The sequence below is a fragment of the Passer montanus genome, unplaced genomic scaffold (assembly GCF_014805655.1).
Source record: "Passer montanus isolate IOZ18808 unplaced genomic scaffold, ASM1480565v1 scaffold65, whole genome shotgun sequence".
Taxonomy (NCBI): Eukaryota; Metazoa; Chordata; class Aves; order Passeriformes; family Passeridae; genus Passer; species Passer montanus.
This window is the reverse complement of record NW_024371593.1, coordinates 2335838-2352514: the sequence shown is the minus strand read 5'-3', so window position 1 is coordinate 2352514 and position 16677 is coordinate 2335838. Positions and strand designations below refer to the sequence as shown.

The 16677-nt window shown below is 44.5% G+C and overlaps 1 protein-coding gene across 1 annotated transcript in view; it reads right to left on the bottom strand.

The window, feature by feature from the left end:
- MUC6 (mucin 6, oligomeric mucus/gel-forming) overlaps window positions 1–16677 on the bottom strand; it is a 41896-nt gene that overhangs the window by 669 nt on the left and 24550 nt on the right. Inside the window, exons 25-41 of the mRNA XM_039728462.1 lie at window positions 16312–16468; window positions 15430–15573; window positions 14849–14911; window positions 14010–14057; window positions 12561–12734; window positions 10565–10606; window positions 10101–10334; window positions 9351–9398; window positions 8589–8903; window positions 8460–8540; window positions 7501–7944; window positions 6141–6584; window positions 5206–5652; window positions 4254–4697; window positions 3507–3509; window positions 2425–3003; window positions 1082–1184 (exon numbers count right to left, since the gene is read on the bottom strand). Coding sequence (XP_039584396.1) covers window positions 1082–1184; window positions 2425–3003; window positions 3507–3509; window positions 4254–4697; window positions 5206–5652; window positions 6141–6584; window positions 7501–7944; window positions 8460–8540; window positions 8589–8903; window positions 9351–9398; window positions 10101–10334; window positions 10565–10606; window positions 12561–12734; window positions 14010–14057; window positions 14849–14911; window positions 15430–15573; window positions 16312–16468 — 3770 coding nt within the window. The remainder of the gene's footprint in view (window positions 1–1081; window positions 1185–2424; window positions 3004–3506; window positions 3510–4253; window positions 4698–5205; window positions 5653–6140; window positions 6585–7500; window positions 7945–8459; window positions 8541–8588; window positions 8904–9350; window positions 9399–10100; window positions 10335–10564; window positions 10607–12560; window positions 12735–14009; window positions 14058–14848; window positions 14912–15429; window positions 15574–16311; window positions 16469–16677) is intronic.

The following is a 16677-nucleotide window of genomic DNA, read 5'->3' as shown; positions in this document are numbered from 1 at the left end:
ATAGAGCAAGGAAAACCCCTTTCCCCCTCTGCAGTTAGTGCTGGAATCTGAGAGTGGTGGCTGTATGATGCCAGTTCTGAGTGTGAGGTCAGCTAACAGGGTAGAAGACTTGCACATAATTGCTGAATTCACAGCACAGGTAGGTGAAGTGAGAGCCTGAATAGGCAGGTAAGGATTTGAGTCTGTCCTTCTAGTACAGCAGTTCTCAGGCTGTTGATTCCTGACTGTGTTCAGCCTCCTGCTGGCCTTGGTTCTGCCTTTCTCTTTGTTAGGGGGAAACTGTATGATAACAGGCCAGAACTCAGGTATGGAAAAAAGAGAGTTAAGGAAAAAAAATATTTTTTGGAAGACCGTCTTTTGAGGGAGAGAAGTTTTCTTGGTTTCAGTTACAACTCGGTTTTAACCACAACTTTCTTAGCAATTGAGACAAACCTTAACACTAAAAGTCTTCCTCCAGGTTTCACAGCCCTTTTGTCAACTCTCTGGATGACTGATTTTGTCATTTCCTCAGTTTTCAAAATGCTGGGGGATGCCTGAATGTGCTTTGAAGGGGACAATTTTTTGCATAAGGATAAATTTAAATTCAGATAGTACCCTTGTGATTATACAATATACCTCAATTACCCTATTAGAAGCATGTTATGAGACAACTGAAGTGGCATTGGTTACCTCAGATGAAATTTCTTATTTTACCGTCTTAGCATTTGAAATAGGTATTTATAGTCTAAACCACTTTTTCAGTCTTTAAAAAACAAACAAACAAAACCAAAACCCCAACCATCAAAACAACAAAATAGCCCTCCAAACCTGGAACACTGTTGTCTGGCTTTTTTTAAAAAACAAAACAACAAAAACCTAAGGAAGTGAGATGACCTTCCTTGATTAGATGTAAATCCCTGTGTAATTAATGACCTTATTGTTGCTATTAACTGGTTTATACAGCGACAGTGTACATTGCTGGGTGGATGCTAACCACATTTTCCTCCCTGAATTATAAAGGCACAGTTCATAAATTTCCCTACTTACAGATGACCAAATAAGGAAAACAGCTTTAGTATTGTACAGCCTCAGTTATCCTTACTTTGTTGAAGAGGGACATGTTCCTTCACATCGGCTCAAAGTGACATTTGTGGAACAGCCTTTGTAAGTTATTTCTTCTTCATATTCAACTTCTCTACAACGCTCTGTCAAATGTAAAAAGAAAAAAATTCTGCTATAATTCATCTCGGTCTTCTTGAGTGACCTTTGCTCGATGCCCAAAGCCTCTATATTTGGTTTCCTGGAAAACTACTCTTACTGCATGAGATAATTAACAAGTCACCAGTGAGTTACACAGCAAGAGAAGGTTTGAAACTGGCCATTAAAGTGTCAGGAGAGGCTTACCCTGGAGGACAACAAAATAATAAAGTTCTTTTTTAAGAAAACAGAAATTGTTGGAATTACAAATGAGCAAAAAAATCCTGTTAGGAATATAGTACATATTCAGTCCAGTATGGAAAAACTAATCCTATGCTGAGAACACAGATATGCAAAGAGGACAGCCATTGGCTCATTCTGGTAGATTTCTGGTTCACAGACTTTACTTGAAAATTGCTTAATTTACTCATTTTAAGGATATATTTATAGGTAGACAGAAGTTCACGACTTGCCTTGCTAGGGAGAATGTGTAATGCTACATGTTAGGTAACAATTCTGTGTGTCAGTGTTGTATTTTCCTCTGCCTTGAAGCACCACACTAAGCACTTATGAAGCAGAAAGCTGACTGAAAACACAAGTTTTCCAAGGAGTTCAGAGACAGTGTTTGAAGTTTATATTAAGGAGACAAAGAGGTTGAAAACTATGAAGGCAATTCAGACACTGCTCACACCTGATCCTGCACAATGATCTTTTAAGCATAGTCAGGTCCCCTGTTGAGAGAAAGGTTACAGATTATTGAACATTATTGCAGGAAAGGCTCAGTTAATGCTGGAGTATGACTTTGGGATTTTTTTATTGGAAACTGAGACAACTATTAACTGGGCATTAGACTAAGATGCTGTATCTATATGCTCAAGTGTACAAAGCATGTCTGAGCTAACAGGAAGGCTGCAGGGTAATGAGTGGATAGCCTGTTGCAATAAGTTTCTGCTTTTTAAGATGACAGAATGAAGATTCTGTGGCTCTCCTGAAGTGCATCCTGTCAGGCTCTTTAACCACACTTCTTAATGTTTAAAATATTGAATAGCAGGGAACCTGTATGAAATCAAAGATGTCAGACAATAGCTTTAGAAAAGTAACTGCAGAAAGGGCAAAAAGAAAAGATGAAGCCCATGGATACAAACAGGATCATAGCCAAAGAATACGTAAAGAAAATTGATACACTCATTTTAAAAAAGGCATTCAAAACAAATCTATGATAAAGGAAATAAGATGGAGATACATTACCATGTGGCACTGTTGATGGCACAACAGAAGACAGGGATGTTGAAAGTCCAGAGGTGAGAGGAGGAGATGATGTCGTGCGGGCAGTGGTCAGAGTTGTTGTTTGCAGGGAACTCTGTTCCACTGACTCTGTAGAAGCCGTCGTGATAACATGGGGAGCAAAGGTAACAGTTGTAGACACAACAGTTGGGATCAACGCTGGCTGAGACTGGGCAGCGATACTGGTAGGAACAGCTAATGAAGATGTTTTGCCATGTGGAGTGGATGTGGTGTTTTGGAAGTAAGGATGTGTAGTGCTCTCAGCAGACCTAAATGTGGAAGTAGTCAGGGATGTAGGCACAGACATCGTGCTGCCAGTTGAGGCCAAAACAGAAGAGAATGGAGACGTGGCAGTGGATGGCAGCCGGGTGCTGAGCGGGCTGCTGGGGGCAGGTGGGGAGCTGGGATTTGGAGAGGTTTCCAGAGGCACTTCTGTTGAGACAGAGGTCTTGGAGGTGCTGCTGACGGAGGTAGTGGCTGTGGTCTGGTACATGGTCACAGGTGGTACAATGTGCGGCACAGTTGACTGTTCATGGGTGAAGGCTGCCAGGAGGAAGGCACAGGTAAATTTGAGGATGATGACCTGGACACTTGTTATCTCCCCTTGCTCAGATATGAGAAGAGAATCAGAAAAGCCAAAGTAGGGACACCCATGCATGTCCAGAGACAGTTTTCAGAAATTAATAAATTAAACACCAAATGAGGATCCACCTAGGAGATGCAAAGGCAGTCACTCACCACAGTGCATGCTTGCCAATTTCCAGTCACTATCCAAGCAATGGCTACTTGGCAGTAAATGCCCTCCACTCCCACTGTACAGCTCAGCATGATATTCTGTGGTATGCAGTGTCCCCTTGGACACTGGCTTTGGGCCAGCTATGCTGCTGTGTCCCTGATGGACTTGTGACCACCCCATGCCCACTCCCAGGCTGGCAGAAGAACAAACAGTGGAGGCCTGGGGGTGGAGCTGGCACTCCTGATCAGTCACCAAAGCACTTGTGTGCCATCAACACCGGCTGGGACTCACATCTAAAACACCAGGAAACCTGCTGGGAACAATAATTAGCTCTATCCCAAGCAGAGCCAGTGCACATGTCCAGGAATACACCAGGAACCAAGCTGAGCAAAGGCAGTGGGAATGGTGGGATGGGCAGACAAAGATCCACAAGTGCTGTATGATTCATGGAGGGAATGGTGATGGAAGGGCGTGAGAAGCTGGGCAGAGCAGGACAGCTGGGAGGATGTAAATGTGTGGCAAAGTTGACTGTTCATGGGTGAACGCTGCCAGGAGGGAAGCACAGGTCAGTTGTGGATGAGGGCATAAGGAGAAGGCAAATGTGGTCACTGTAGCACTGGACTGGGAGCACAAACATCAACAACTTCAGCATGCTGCACTGAGTATTTATCAGAGAAGGGAGGTGAGACCAAGGGCTCTGCCCTATACCTGCCCTCTTTTTTCCCATAAAAAGGGAGGAAAATGACACGCTGCTTTCCTTCACGCATGATGCCTCTTCCTCTTTCTGGAAGGAGACCATGTGTGGATGAGCAAGTCTCCCAAGGAACAGGAGCACATTAAAGTTTGCCCACTTCAGAACTGACATAGTGGCCAATGTGGGAGTGACAGGAGCCCCAGGTGATACCAAATGATAACCACATTACACTGCTGATTCAAAAAAAAGTGGGAATGGAGAGCAATGTTAAAGAAACTAATGCAGAAGTGGTCTGCATTGCTGAAATGAAAGAGAAAAGGGAGAGCTGGCAGAAGTAGCAGCACAGGTAAGAGAGAGCCTTACCAGGCTGTGAGGAGCTGAGCCATGTTGAGGACACAGTTGAGGAGGGAGAAGAAGCAGGCCATGGCAGGGTGCTGGTTTTGGCTGTGGTGGGTGCAGAGGACTCTGTGACAGGAGACTCCTTTGCAGCACTGGTTGTTGGGGAAGAGGCCTTGGGCCTCAGGGTTGTAGGTGTGGGCCTGGGGCTGCTGCTGGGAGCTGCTGTGGAGGCGGCTGTGGAAGTGGTGGCAGTGGATGGCAGCCGGGTGCTGAGCGGGCTGCTGGGGGCAGGTGGAGAGCTGGGATGTGGAGAGGCTGTTTCCAGAGGCACTTCTGTGCTGCTTGGAGGGTTGGCTCCTGTGGAGACAGAGGTCCTGGAGGTGCTGCTGATGGAGGTGGTGGCCGAGGTCTTGTGCGTGGTCACAGACGGCCCAATGTGTGGCAAAGTTGACTGTTCATGGGTGAAGGCTGCCAGGAGGGAACAACAGGTCAGTTGAGGATGAGGGCAGAAGAGGAAACCAAAGATGGTTGTTGGAGCTTCAGACTGTGAGCACAAAGAAAAACAGAATTCCTGTACTGCAGTGAGTATTCCCAAGTTTGAGAGAGGACTAGGACTGCGTCCTGTCCAGAAGCTTCTCTTTACATACCCCTTGAATGGGATGAAATGGACAGGGTGCCCTTGTAGGGGCATGATCACTCTTCCTGGAAGATGGCCCTTTCTGAATGTTCATGTCCTTTCAAGGAATAGGAAGTGTGTAAGGACTGCCTGTCCAAGACAGGCAGACTGGGCTAAATGGGAGTAACCTTTTCCCAGGGCCATAATGAAGAATTGTTATACCACTGTGCTGGTGCAAAAAGAAATGGGAACGGAGAGCAAAAAATAAAACAACCATGCAAGAAATCTGCTCTGACAGAAATGAAGAGAGGAAAAGGGAGAGCAGCAGGAAGTACCAGGATAGGTAGGAGGAAGCCTTACCAGGCTGTGAGGAGCTGAGCCACGTTGAGGACACAGTTGAGGAGGGAGAAGAAGCAGGCCATGGCAGGGTGCTGGTTTTGGCTGTGGTGGGTGCAGAGGACTCTGTGACAGGAGACTCCTTTGCAGCACTGGTTGTTGGGGAAGAGGCCTTGGGCCTCAGGGTTGTAGGTGTGGGCCTGGGGCTGCTGCTGGGAGCTGCTGTGGAGGCGGCTGTGGAAGTGGTGGCAGTGGATGGCAGCCGGGTGCTGAGCGGGCTGCTGGGGGCAGGTGGAGAGCTGGGATGTGGAGAGGCTGTTTCCAGAGGCACTTCTGTGCTGCTTGGAGGGCTGGCTCCTGTGGAGACAGAGGTCCTGGAGGTGCTGCTGATGGAGGTGGTGGCCAAGGTCTTGTGCGTGGTCACAGGTGGCCCAATGTGTGGCAAAGTTGACTGTTCATGGGTGAAGGCTGCTGGAAGTAAAGCACAGAGCTTTTGAGGATGAGCGCAGCAAAAGCTGGAAATGGAGGTGGTCAGAGGCTTCATATTTAGGATATAAACAAAAACAGCAGGGCTGTGCTGTACTCAGTATTCCCTGGGAAAAAGTGAGCAACGAGACTGTGAGTCTTGTCTAAAGCTGTCTGGTTTCTGTCTTAAAAAGGGAGGAAATGGATACAGTGCCTTCCAACGGGCAACATCCTACTACCTGCTTCTAGAAGAGGACCCTGTGTGAATATGCATATGCCCATCAAGGAACAGGCAGAGCTAAAGGACAGTCCCCTCTGACACTGGCAGTTCAGCCTCCATGGGCAAGATCAGTGTCCCAGAGCCTAACTAAGTAAGGCCACACCACAGCTGCAAAGCATAAACATAGGGGATTGAGTGCAAAAACTAAAACAACTCTGCATGCAGCCTGTGAGGCTGGACAGAAATAATCAAAAATGGAGTTCAGGAGCCTCACCTGGCTGTGGGGAGCTGAGCCATGTTGAGGACACAGTTGAGGAGGGAGAAGAAGCAGGCCATGGCAGGGTGCTGGTTTTGGCTGTGGTGGGTGCAGAGGACTCTGTGACAGGAGACTCCTTTGCAGCACTGGTTGTTGGGGAAGAGGCCTTGGGCCTCAGGGTTGTAGGTGTGGGCCTGGGGCTGCTGCTGGGAGCTGCTGTGGAGGCGGCTGTGGAAGTGGTGGCAGTGGATGGCAGCCGGGTGCTGAGCGGGCTGCTGGGGGCAGGTGGAGAGCTGGGATGTGGAGAGGCTGTTTCCAGAGGCACTTCTGTGCTGCTTGGAGGGCTGGCTCCTGTGGAGACAGAGGTCCTGGAGGTTCCGCTGATGGAGGTGGTGGCCGTGGTCTTCTCTGTGGTCACAGGTGTTATAGTGTGTGGCATGGTCAACATTTTATGGGTGAAGGCTGCCAGGAGGGAAGCACAGGTCAGTTGAGTATGAGGGCAGAAGGGGAAAGTGAAGGAGATAGGTACAAGCTTTGTGTTATATTGTTGTGAGGAGAAGTTAAGCCTAATATTGCACTGAATTTTTCTGAGAACAGGAATGACCAGACATTTTGCTCCTCCATTTATCTTTGTCATCAATCAGGGCCGGTCAGGGCCAATACTTGCCAGGTGATCATGGGGTGACCCTGTCTGCATGAAGTGTCTACCCTGGCAATCCCTCATTCACTACCACTCAACCTCCATGGGGAGAGAACTGGAAAAAGCAAGAACAGCCACATGTGTCTGGATGGAAAAATTTTTCAAAAGTAAAGAAACTACAGGAAAAACAAACCAAGACCCACCCCCAAGATGGCCATAACGTACAACTTCTGGCAACTGGCTAATATCCAGCCAAGCAATGGCTGTTTGGGAATAACTGTCCCATTCAGTCCATCCTCACTGTACAGCTCAGCATGATATTCTGTGGTATGCAGTGTCCCCTTGGACACTGGCTTTGGGCCAGCTATGCTGCTGTGTCCCTGATGGACTTGTGACCACCCCATGCCCACTCCCAGGCTGGCAGAAGAACAAACAGTGGAGGCCTGGGGGTGGAGCTGGCACTCCTGATCAGTCACCAAAGCACTTGTGTGCCATCAACACCGGCTGGGACTCACATCTAAAACACCAGGAAACCTGCTGGGAACAATAATTAGCTCTATCCCAAGCAGAGCCAGTGCACATGTCCAGGAATACACCAGGAACCAAGCTGAGCAAAGGCAGTGGGAATGGTGGGATGGGCAGACAAAGATCCACAAGTGCTGTATGATTCATGGAGGGAATGGTGATGGAAGGGCGTGAGAAGCTGGGCAGAGCAGGACAGCTGGGAGGATGTATTACCAGGCTGTGAGGAGCTGAGCCACGTTGAGGACACAGTTGAGGAGGGAGAAGAAGCAGGCCATGGCAGCGTGCTGGTTTTGGCTGTGGTGGGTGCAGAGGACTCTGTGACAGGAGACTCCTTTGCAGCACTGGTTGTTGGGGAAGAGGCCTTGGGCCTCAGGGTTGTAGGTGTGGGCCTGGGGCTGCTGCTGGGAGCTGCTGTGGAGGCGGCTGTGGAAGTGGTGGCAGTGGATGGCAGCCGGGTGCTGAGCGGGCTGCTGGGGGCAGGAGGAGAGCTGGGATGTGGAGAGGCTGTTTCCAGAGGCACTTCTGTGCTGCTTGGAGGGTTGGCTCCTGTGGAGACAGAGGTCCTGGAGGTGCTGCTGATGGAGGTGGTGGCCGAGGTCTTGTGCGTGGTCACAGACGGCCCAATGTGTGGCAAAGTTGACTGTTCATGGGTGAACGCTGCCAGGAGGGAAGCACAGGTCAGTTGTGGATGAGGGCATAAGGAGAAGGCAAATGTGGTCATTGTGGCGCCGGACTGGGAGCACAAACATCAAAAACTTCAGCATGCTGGACTTCAGTGTTTATCAGAGGGAGGGAGGTGAGACCAAGGACTCTGCCCTTTACCCGCCCTCTTTTTTCCCATAAAAAGGGAGGAAAATGACACGCTTCTTTCCTACAGGCATGATGCCTCTCCCTCCTTCTGGAAGCAGATACTGTGTGGATGCGCAAGTCTTCCAAGGAAGAGGAGCACATTAAAGTTTGCCCACTTCAGAACTGACATAGTGGCCAACGTGGGAGTGACAGGAGCTCTAGGGTGATACCAAATGACAACCACATTACACTGCTGATTCAAAAAGAAGTGGGAGTGAAGAGCAATGTTAAAGAAATTAATGCAGAAGTGGTCTGCATTGCTGAAATGAAAGAGAAAAGGGAGAGCTGGCAGAAGTAGCAGCAGAGGTAAGAGAGAGCCTTACCAGGCTTTAGGGAGCTGAGCCATGTTGTGGACACAGTTGAGGAGGGAGAAGAAGCAGGCCATGGCAGGGTGCTGGTTTTGGCTGTGGTGGGTGCAGAGGACTCTGTGACAGGAGACTCCTTTGCAGCACTGGTTGTTGGGGAAGAGGCCTTGGGCCTCAGGGTTGTAGGTGTGGGCCTGGGGCTGCTGCTGGGAGCTGCTGTGGAGGCAGCTGTGGAAGTGGTGGCAGTGGATGGCAGCCGGGTGCTGAGCGGGCTGCTGGGGGCAGGTGGAGAGCTGGGATGTGGAGAGGCTGTTTCCAGAGGCACTTCTGTGCTGCTTGGAGGGCTGGCTCCTGTGGAGACAGAGGTCCTGAAGGTGCTGCTGATGGAGATGGCAGCCGAGGTCTTGTGCGTGGTCAAGGATGGTCGGATGTGTGGCGCAGTTGACTGTTTGTGGGTGAAGGCTGCCAGGAGGGAAGCACAGGTCAGTCATATCTTGCTGGCTTATGGGTACTTGGGTGATATTGACTCTTCTGTTTTGGAGTTTTGTGCTCAGTTATGGCCCAGCATGGGACGCCTAATTCCCACTAAATCTAGTTGGTTTTGGGTTTGGTTTCTTTTTTCAGTTAGTAACAGTGCCCATTATCCTAAATATGTTCCATCCTGTCCTGCTTTTCTTTCGTAAGTGCTTGCTGTTGACTATTTTGAAGATTGACCTCTAGCTACTTATCTCATCTCCTTCTTCCTGGAACAGCCGAGTGGGGAAGGGGTAGCACTTGTTTACTGGTTGTTTAAAACTGTCTTGCTGCAGACTTGTCTTGGAGGCATCCATGGGAGAGCTGTGGCTACTGAAGGGATATGGATACATTGGCTTGGATGACTCTCATCTCTTTCATAACCAGAGCACTCACCTGTTACTACTTTAGTAGTTGGTATCTTAGCTCTGGTTGGCTCCCTTGCTACAAAGAAAGGGATGAGAGAAAAGAATCATTGAGTCTTGGGAAGGATTCTAGGTAACGCATGTTGTGGCATCTGCCCAAAGGAGGATCAACACTAAGACGAATCTGGCACATGGGTCTAAGTGAAAAAACTTCAGCCTGGAGTTGAGTGCACACTTTCTTGCCCACCCTCCACTGGTGACTCTTGCACTCGGGGTCAGCATTGGTTCATGAGGTCATATTTGTTGAATGGCACTTTTCATGGATGTGCCAGGGCCTAGGCATCCTTTGGCTGGAGATGATGCCTTGGGTTATGCCTCTCACTCAAAACTGTCCTGAGCTGGAAATTGGAGATGTGTTTCCAGTTTCCCCACCTTTTGTTCACCGCTGCCCCACTGTGCATTATCAGGGCAGCACTGTAAGAAGAGAGAGGTGTTTCAGCTTGTATCTGATTGGTAGCTATGGGGCAGGAACTCATGGATGCCTGAACCCTCAAGAGAGACCAGTGCCCCAGAGCCAAAGCCCTGAAGCTGCAGGGAGAAGGATACAGTCAGGGTCACGTGTGGGTCAGGCCCAGGACCTGCTGGTGTCCTGTGGCAATAGCAGGGGGAACTGAGAACAAGTACGAAAACTGAAGCCTTTGTGGGACATGCTTTTTAGAAGAGAAGAGTAGGAAGCTGGAAAAACAGACAGAGCAACAAGAAGGGCAGGAGGGAGCCTTACCAGGATATGATGTTCCCAGCTGGGTTGAGGAGAGGGAAGAAGTAGATGAGACTGAAGTGACAGGCAAAGAGCTGGAGCTTGGAAATGTCCTTGTCAGTGGAACTTCTGGGCTGGTGGCAGGGCTGGTCTCTCCTGGGACAGAGGTGCTGCTGGTGGATGTGGCAGGGGTGGTCTGTGTCTGTGTCATGAGGTGCTGTGCAGGCTGTGTCAACGTTGTTCTTACATGGGTGACAACTGCAGAGAGAAAAGCACAAATTGATTGAGGGTGGGTCTGAAGGGTGCCTCTGACAATGTGACACTCCCTGCCTTTTTCTGAAGCTCATGAGGAAAGAAGAGTCTTGTTTCCATGCATGTGTTTCCCCTCCCCAAGTATTCCAAACCGGGCAAGACCATCATCTGGAAAAGCTGAGGTAAGTGAAGCAGAGTCTTAGGCCAAGTGCATCTCTCTAATCCCTTTTACTCACCTTCTGGGTAGTGCAGAGTGGTTGCTTCGGTTCCCTCACTCTCTGTGGTGAAATAATGAATATTAGTAATGGTTGGGAGCTGGTGAGCTTCCTAGAGGAAGCTATTATTGCTTGCACAAGAAAACCCAGATATATGCACCCCAACAGTACTTTGTGGGAGAGACCTGGATTTGGGAAAGAGTGTACAGCTGCCCTCCCACTTCAGTAGACTTCCCACCACACACTGTCCCAGCCTGTCAGTTGCTAATTGTTGACAACAATTCATGTTGTCAAACAGTCTCAGAGGAGACCATCCTTGTTTGTTTATTGAGTGTCAGACATTCAAAAAGGTTAATATTTTTGGGGGGGAGTATTTCTTACAATGGGTAGGGGGAATATATATTCTGTAGACTGTGAGTTATCAAGAACTTGCTTTGAGGCATAGAGAGATTTTGTCTAAATTTGGAGGAAGTGTCGGAAGAGAAATCTTAGCTTTAACATCATATTTGGAGGTCAGATGCTTGTTCTGTTGGCAAGACAAATCTCCATTTTAATCACACTTCTTATCCATGTCCTTTCCTTTCTGTTAGAAATGTTAAGACCACTGGTAAGAATGCTTGGCTTTTTTTATAAGGAGTATATTGACATATGCCTTGTGAGTGATGGCTTCACTTGACAGATGTAAGAAAGTGTTATTTACCTGCTGTTGTTAGTTTAGGCTGGCTGAAAGTTGTGGTTTGAGTAGGTGTTGGGGAGGTTGCCATTTCCCTTTTGGTGGTGGTCTTGAAGGGTGGTGACGTGACCCATACTTGTTCTGTCTCAGTTGAAGCAGCGGTTGATGAGGGAACAGATTTTGGTGTAGTGGCCATGGTTCTTTTCACTGAGGTGGTCATGGAAGGGGTAGTGATGGTTGTAGTCATGTTTGATGTGGTAAAAATTGATGTTGTATGTTCTTTTGGAATAAAGGTAAAAATATAATGTGAGTAACCAATTCATAGACAAATTAAAACCAGATAAATTATAAAGAAGATATTAGTATTTTAGAGATAATTTTTCATTTTTCAAATATTTTCAGTATGATTGTTGTATTCATGTTCTCATAAACTTACCAAATATTTCTGAGCTTGTATTTTTCTATTGTCTCATGTCTGGCTTTGTTCTAATTTTCTGTATTTTTCTATATTACACTTGTTTAATATATAAGTAGTTAGCTTTGTTGTCACTTTGGCTAAAGTCTGTATGGGCTTTGTCCATTGGCTTTTATTATGTTTCAAATCAGCCATATGTGCAGCTTTATGCAATTTGTATTGAAAAGCTAAATAACATCATACTGTATACTCTCCTTGCCTCAGTGCACAAATCATCTGTCACAATGTCAGCTTTCATGTATTTTGACACCTTTGGAACCTATTTTTACCTCTGCTTTCCCTGACAGCCATGGTCCAAGATGGTTGATTAGCTGAAGTGCATGCTGGTATAAGGCTAAATGAGGCTCCACAAGCCACAGAATCAGAAGGTAATTTATGCTGGCAGAGTCATCTTCCAGAGAACAGGGCTTTAGAAGCCTAGACAAAGCTGTTACACTGATACCTGTGTGACTCTGCTTTGGGGCTTGCTTACATTATTCAGAGTCAATAGACTGGGTGCTTCTTGAACTCCATAAATAAACCAGTGGAAAAGAGGCTGAAGCTGAGCTAATAAACCCAACTGGAGCTGGGCTTGCTCACTGCTTATAGAACTTCTAATTGTGTTTCTCAGTTAACTCACTTTTTGATTGCATTTTTAACCTAATGCCTATATCCTATATCTTTTTATGCACTTTCAATCTACACTTCTGAACATTTCTAGTTTAGAAACTCCCTTCTGGAAGTTTGCTTTGCCTGCTTCATGATTTGGAGTCTAATGCTTGGATGTTGTGAATTTGAAATGCATTGCTAGGAATGGTATCTCAACAATGAACAGAGGTTTAGAACAAGCTTATAATAATTAATTTTAGACAATACCACTAAAAACCTACCAGTAGTTGACTTGATTGTGACAAGAGGATGTGAAGTTCTTGGAACTGTAATTTTTGCAGTTATTGTTGGATTTGTAGTCTCAGGTGATGCAGTTGTTGCAGAAGAAGTACTGGGTTCTGTTAGAAGTGTGCTTGTGGTAGAGCTTCTTGTTACCTTAGGCTGCACTGTTGTTACTAAGAGAAAAAAACCCCACAAAATTAAAAGATGAGAAATAGTCCTCAATAATCTATTGATAACATATCTATATTAATGGATTTTTTCTAAAGTACAACAAGTGTTTTTATTGCTATTAGCAGTAGCTACTATTAAAATCCATTACCTTTTAGATTAAACCTTGAAGAGCTGTTATCCATTACTTCCTTTGCTATTATGTGCAGTGAATACATTAAACAGGTATTCCTGGAGATACTTTATACCTTTTTCTTTACTTTAAAATGAATTTGGCATAAACACTTGTTCATATCAGCAGAGCTGGAACAATATTCCAACCCTATATCAAATAGTATCCATAATTTTATTATTCACACAACCCACAGTATAAAGTTTTCCAATACCATCTGTCTTCAGGAAAATTAATGGAATTTCTAACAAATTTAAGATCAAGAAATGTAGATTCCTTTCCTGTATCAGGCTATAGGGATTTGGTTTAGTCAGTCAACACATTTCCATCAAGATTTTCTTCAATTGTTGAAGTGTTATATGGCCAGTCTCTAGTAAGATATGGCATAAATTTATGTGAGATCCTTTTCATCATAGAATCATTGAATCACTTTGGTTGGTTTAGACCATTAAAGGTAATCTAATCCACTCCCTCTGCAATGAGCAGAGATGTCTTCAACTAGATCAGGTTGCTCAAATGCCTTTCCAGCCTTAACTGAATGCTTCCAGGTAAGGGGATTCAACAGTCTCTCCTGGCTGGAACATCTTCCAGTGTTTTACCAGCTTCATCATAAACTATTTCTTCCTTACATCTAGTCAGATTTATTCTCTTCTGATTTAAAACCATTACCCCTTGTCCCATCACAATTGGCCCTACTTAAAAAGTCTGTCTCCATCTTTCTTATAAGCCCCATTCTAGTATTGAAAAGCCACAAAGAGGTCTCCACGGAGCCTTCTCCTCCTCATGCTGAACAACCCCAGATCTCAGCCTTGTCTCACAGGAGAGGTGTTCCAGCCCTCCGGTCATTTTTGTGGCCCTCCTCTGTCTTTCTTGAATTAAAGATTGCAGAGCTGGACAGAGCATTCCAGATGGGCTCTCATCAGAGCAGAGGCCCTCTCTTGCCCTGCTGGCTATGCAGCTTTTGATGCAGCCCAGGATATTATGGTACCAGGGTATTTTTAATAATTTCATCTTATGCATGTGAAACTGATAATGCTGCCATATCACACAGAAAATGACATGATTGATTTCATAAACACTTATCAGTTGGTCAACTGTGTAAACTAACCTGGTGAAGGTGAAGATGGTTCGGGTGTGGTGGTAACGTTCACTTGTCCTGTTACATAAAGGCAAAACAGGTTATATTTGTGGAAAAAAAACATATTAAAATATCCCAGATAAGGCAAATCTCCTCTGATTGGATTCCAAGAATTCTGCTAATTACTGAGGTATTCCTGAAAGTATTTCATTTTACATATTTCAGTGGTCAAATTCACATCAAAGGACGTACTTACAAAGAAATCAGTACATCTCATTATTATAATGAACATTAGTAAGTTTTTCTATCTTTGTTATGACTTTTATGGCTAACCTCAGTTTTCAGGGATAGTAGAACATGGTTTTGTATGTAAAGGAGATCACTAGCTGAGATTCTGGTTACACAAGACAAATTTTATAATGGGAATTTTGTTCTTAAGGTTTTTTTACATCTGCATGAAAATCCAAACTGTCCAGCTAGAATCTATCCAAAACCTTATTTATTAAGATAGGTTTTCATGGAAACAAGCCATATGGTAATAAACCTCAAGTTAATGAAAAAAAAATCTAGAAAGATATTTATTGAGTCCAGTAGCTAAATCTGCTTTTCTGCTACACATTTCCCCTTTTTTCTGTGAAATGTGTTGAATACCTCTGAGACTCACAGCTCTGCTGGGCCTGTGCCTCACACAGATTAGAACACCAATACTGTATTTTACAAGCAGTATAGTAATGGGTTTATTTTGAAAGGAAGTTGTGTTTAGATGAACACTCATTTATGAAGAGATACTAGAAAAATATTTTCTCTGAGTCTGTGCAAAAGTTGTAGTATGGTTTTCAAGTTACTGTGGAGAAAGAAATGCTGCTTACCACATGGCATGCACCTTTCTTCTTCATGGTCAAAGTATTCATCATGAGAGCAGTTGTAACAGCCTGAAGAAAGAGGAAGAGAAGTTTGTTTTACATTTCTCAGAGAAAGGCATTTAATTTACACTATTTATAATTGAATATATTATATATATGTTATTAAAAAATAGTATAAAGTTCAACATCATCTATTCAGGTAAGTATTTCCAATGTTATCCTCAGAAGGAGGTTTTGTCTGTGTAGGAATTTTTTAGTTTCTCCAGCTATATCCATTTGTTTAAGAAAAATATTAATTTCTCTCTCCATGTTTTCTTTCCTAAGTACAGTGCATTCTTTTGATTTGGTGCAAGTTAAAATTTCTCTTCCAGACTGGCTGAGCCTGATATAAAGCTAAATATAGTACATCTACTGAGTTGATTATGTATTTAAAACACTACTGGTAAGGGAAATATCAGCAAAACTTCTTCCAAAATAACATCAATTAGATTATTATTTAACTGTAATATGACTGATTAAAAAAAAAAAACCAGCACTGAAAATAATTATGTTACTGTTTCCTGGTTTACAGCAGAAGAGGTTATTACCTTCAATATTGACGTATTTGTAGTTTTGATTTGGACAGTTACAAGGCCTGTAGTGCCAGGTGCATTTGTCATCGTTGTAGTCATAGGAAAAAGCATCATCAATTCCTTTTCTGTTATGAGAATTGTAATACTCGCAATAGACAGCTAAAAAAAGGACAAGTAAGAGAGAAGATTTTTATTTTTCAAATTAATGGCATACTGGGATACTTCCAAAGTACTAGAAGGAAGACAAAATTAATTAACAGTTGGAATAAAAAAAATACCACTGCAGTGATTAGCTTGTGATGTAAATACATATTTTAACTTGTGGAAGTCAGGGTTTTTTTTGCAAGTACAGTATGCAGACATTTCCACAACTTTTCATACACAATATATTGAAATGTGGAAAGAAATCCATCAAGATGACAACTCTAACATTGATTTATAGCATGTTCATCCTCTTTTTTCCTTTGTATTTGCTGTTTTGGAACACCTTGATGTCATTTTCCTGTTTTACAGTGTTCCAGCCAACACAGCTGTCTACATTCCCTTGACATCCATACAGAAACTGATTTCATCATAGCTCAAATGAAACATTCTTTTTTTATCATTTCATGCTCTCTCTGCTGGCAAAGTCACAGTGCACTATACACTGACAGCAGAAGAAAACAATCTGCTTTCTGTGACCACATTATTTTCTCTCTCATTATTCCATGGCAAAAAGAGTTAAAATATTTTGGTAAAGTACAGATTTTGAAACCCAGGTGTCTGAGGTTAACTCTTTGCCCACAGACAAAATGCAGACCTTGAGGTAGTTATTACTAAGTTTCCTATGTTGCCAAATGAATATACTGACAATAAAAATCTCTTAAACCTGTTTAAGGAGAGCTTAAGGAAACTCACGACAGAACTCAGGGGTCCTCCAGTCAATGCAGATGCCTTTTTCCAAGCATGCCATGGCATAGACTGCGATGGCGTCACACATGCACTGACAGTCCCCTCCAATGTCACACCCACAGGAGTCTCGGACACAGGCCTCATAGTAGGGCATCCGATTCACCTGCATGGCAAGAGGAAGGGATTCATTTTCCAGGATTATACTCTATGTATATGCATAGCCACTGCAGTATTATCCACATTTCTTACTGGTTTTCATCACCTGAAAATGCATTGATCAATATGAGGCATCACCAACAGACTGACTAATTCCTGATTCTTAAGTCTTCACTCTTTTTTCACTCTTTTAGTTTTAACTAATTAGTTAATAGC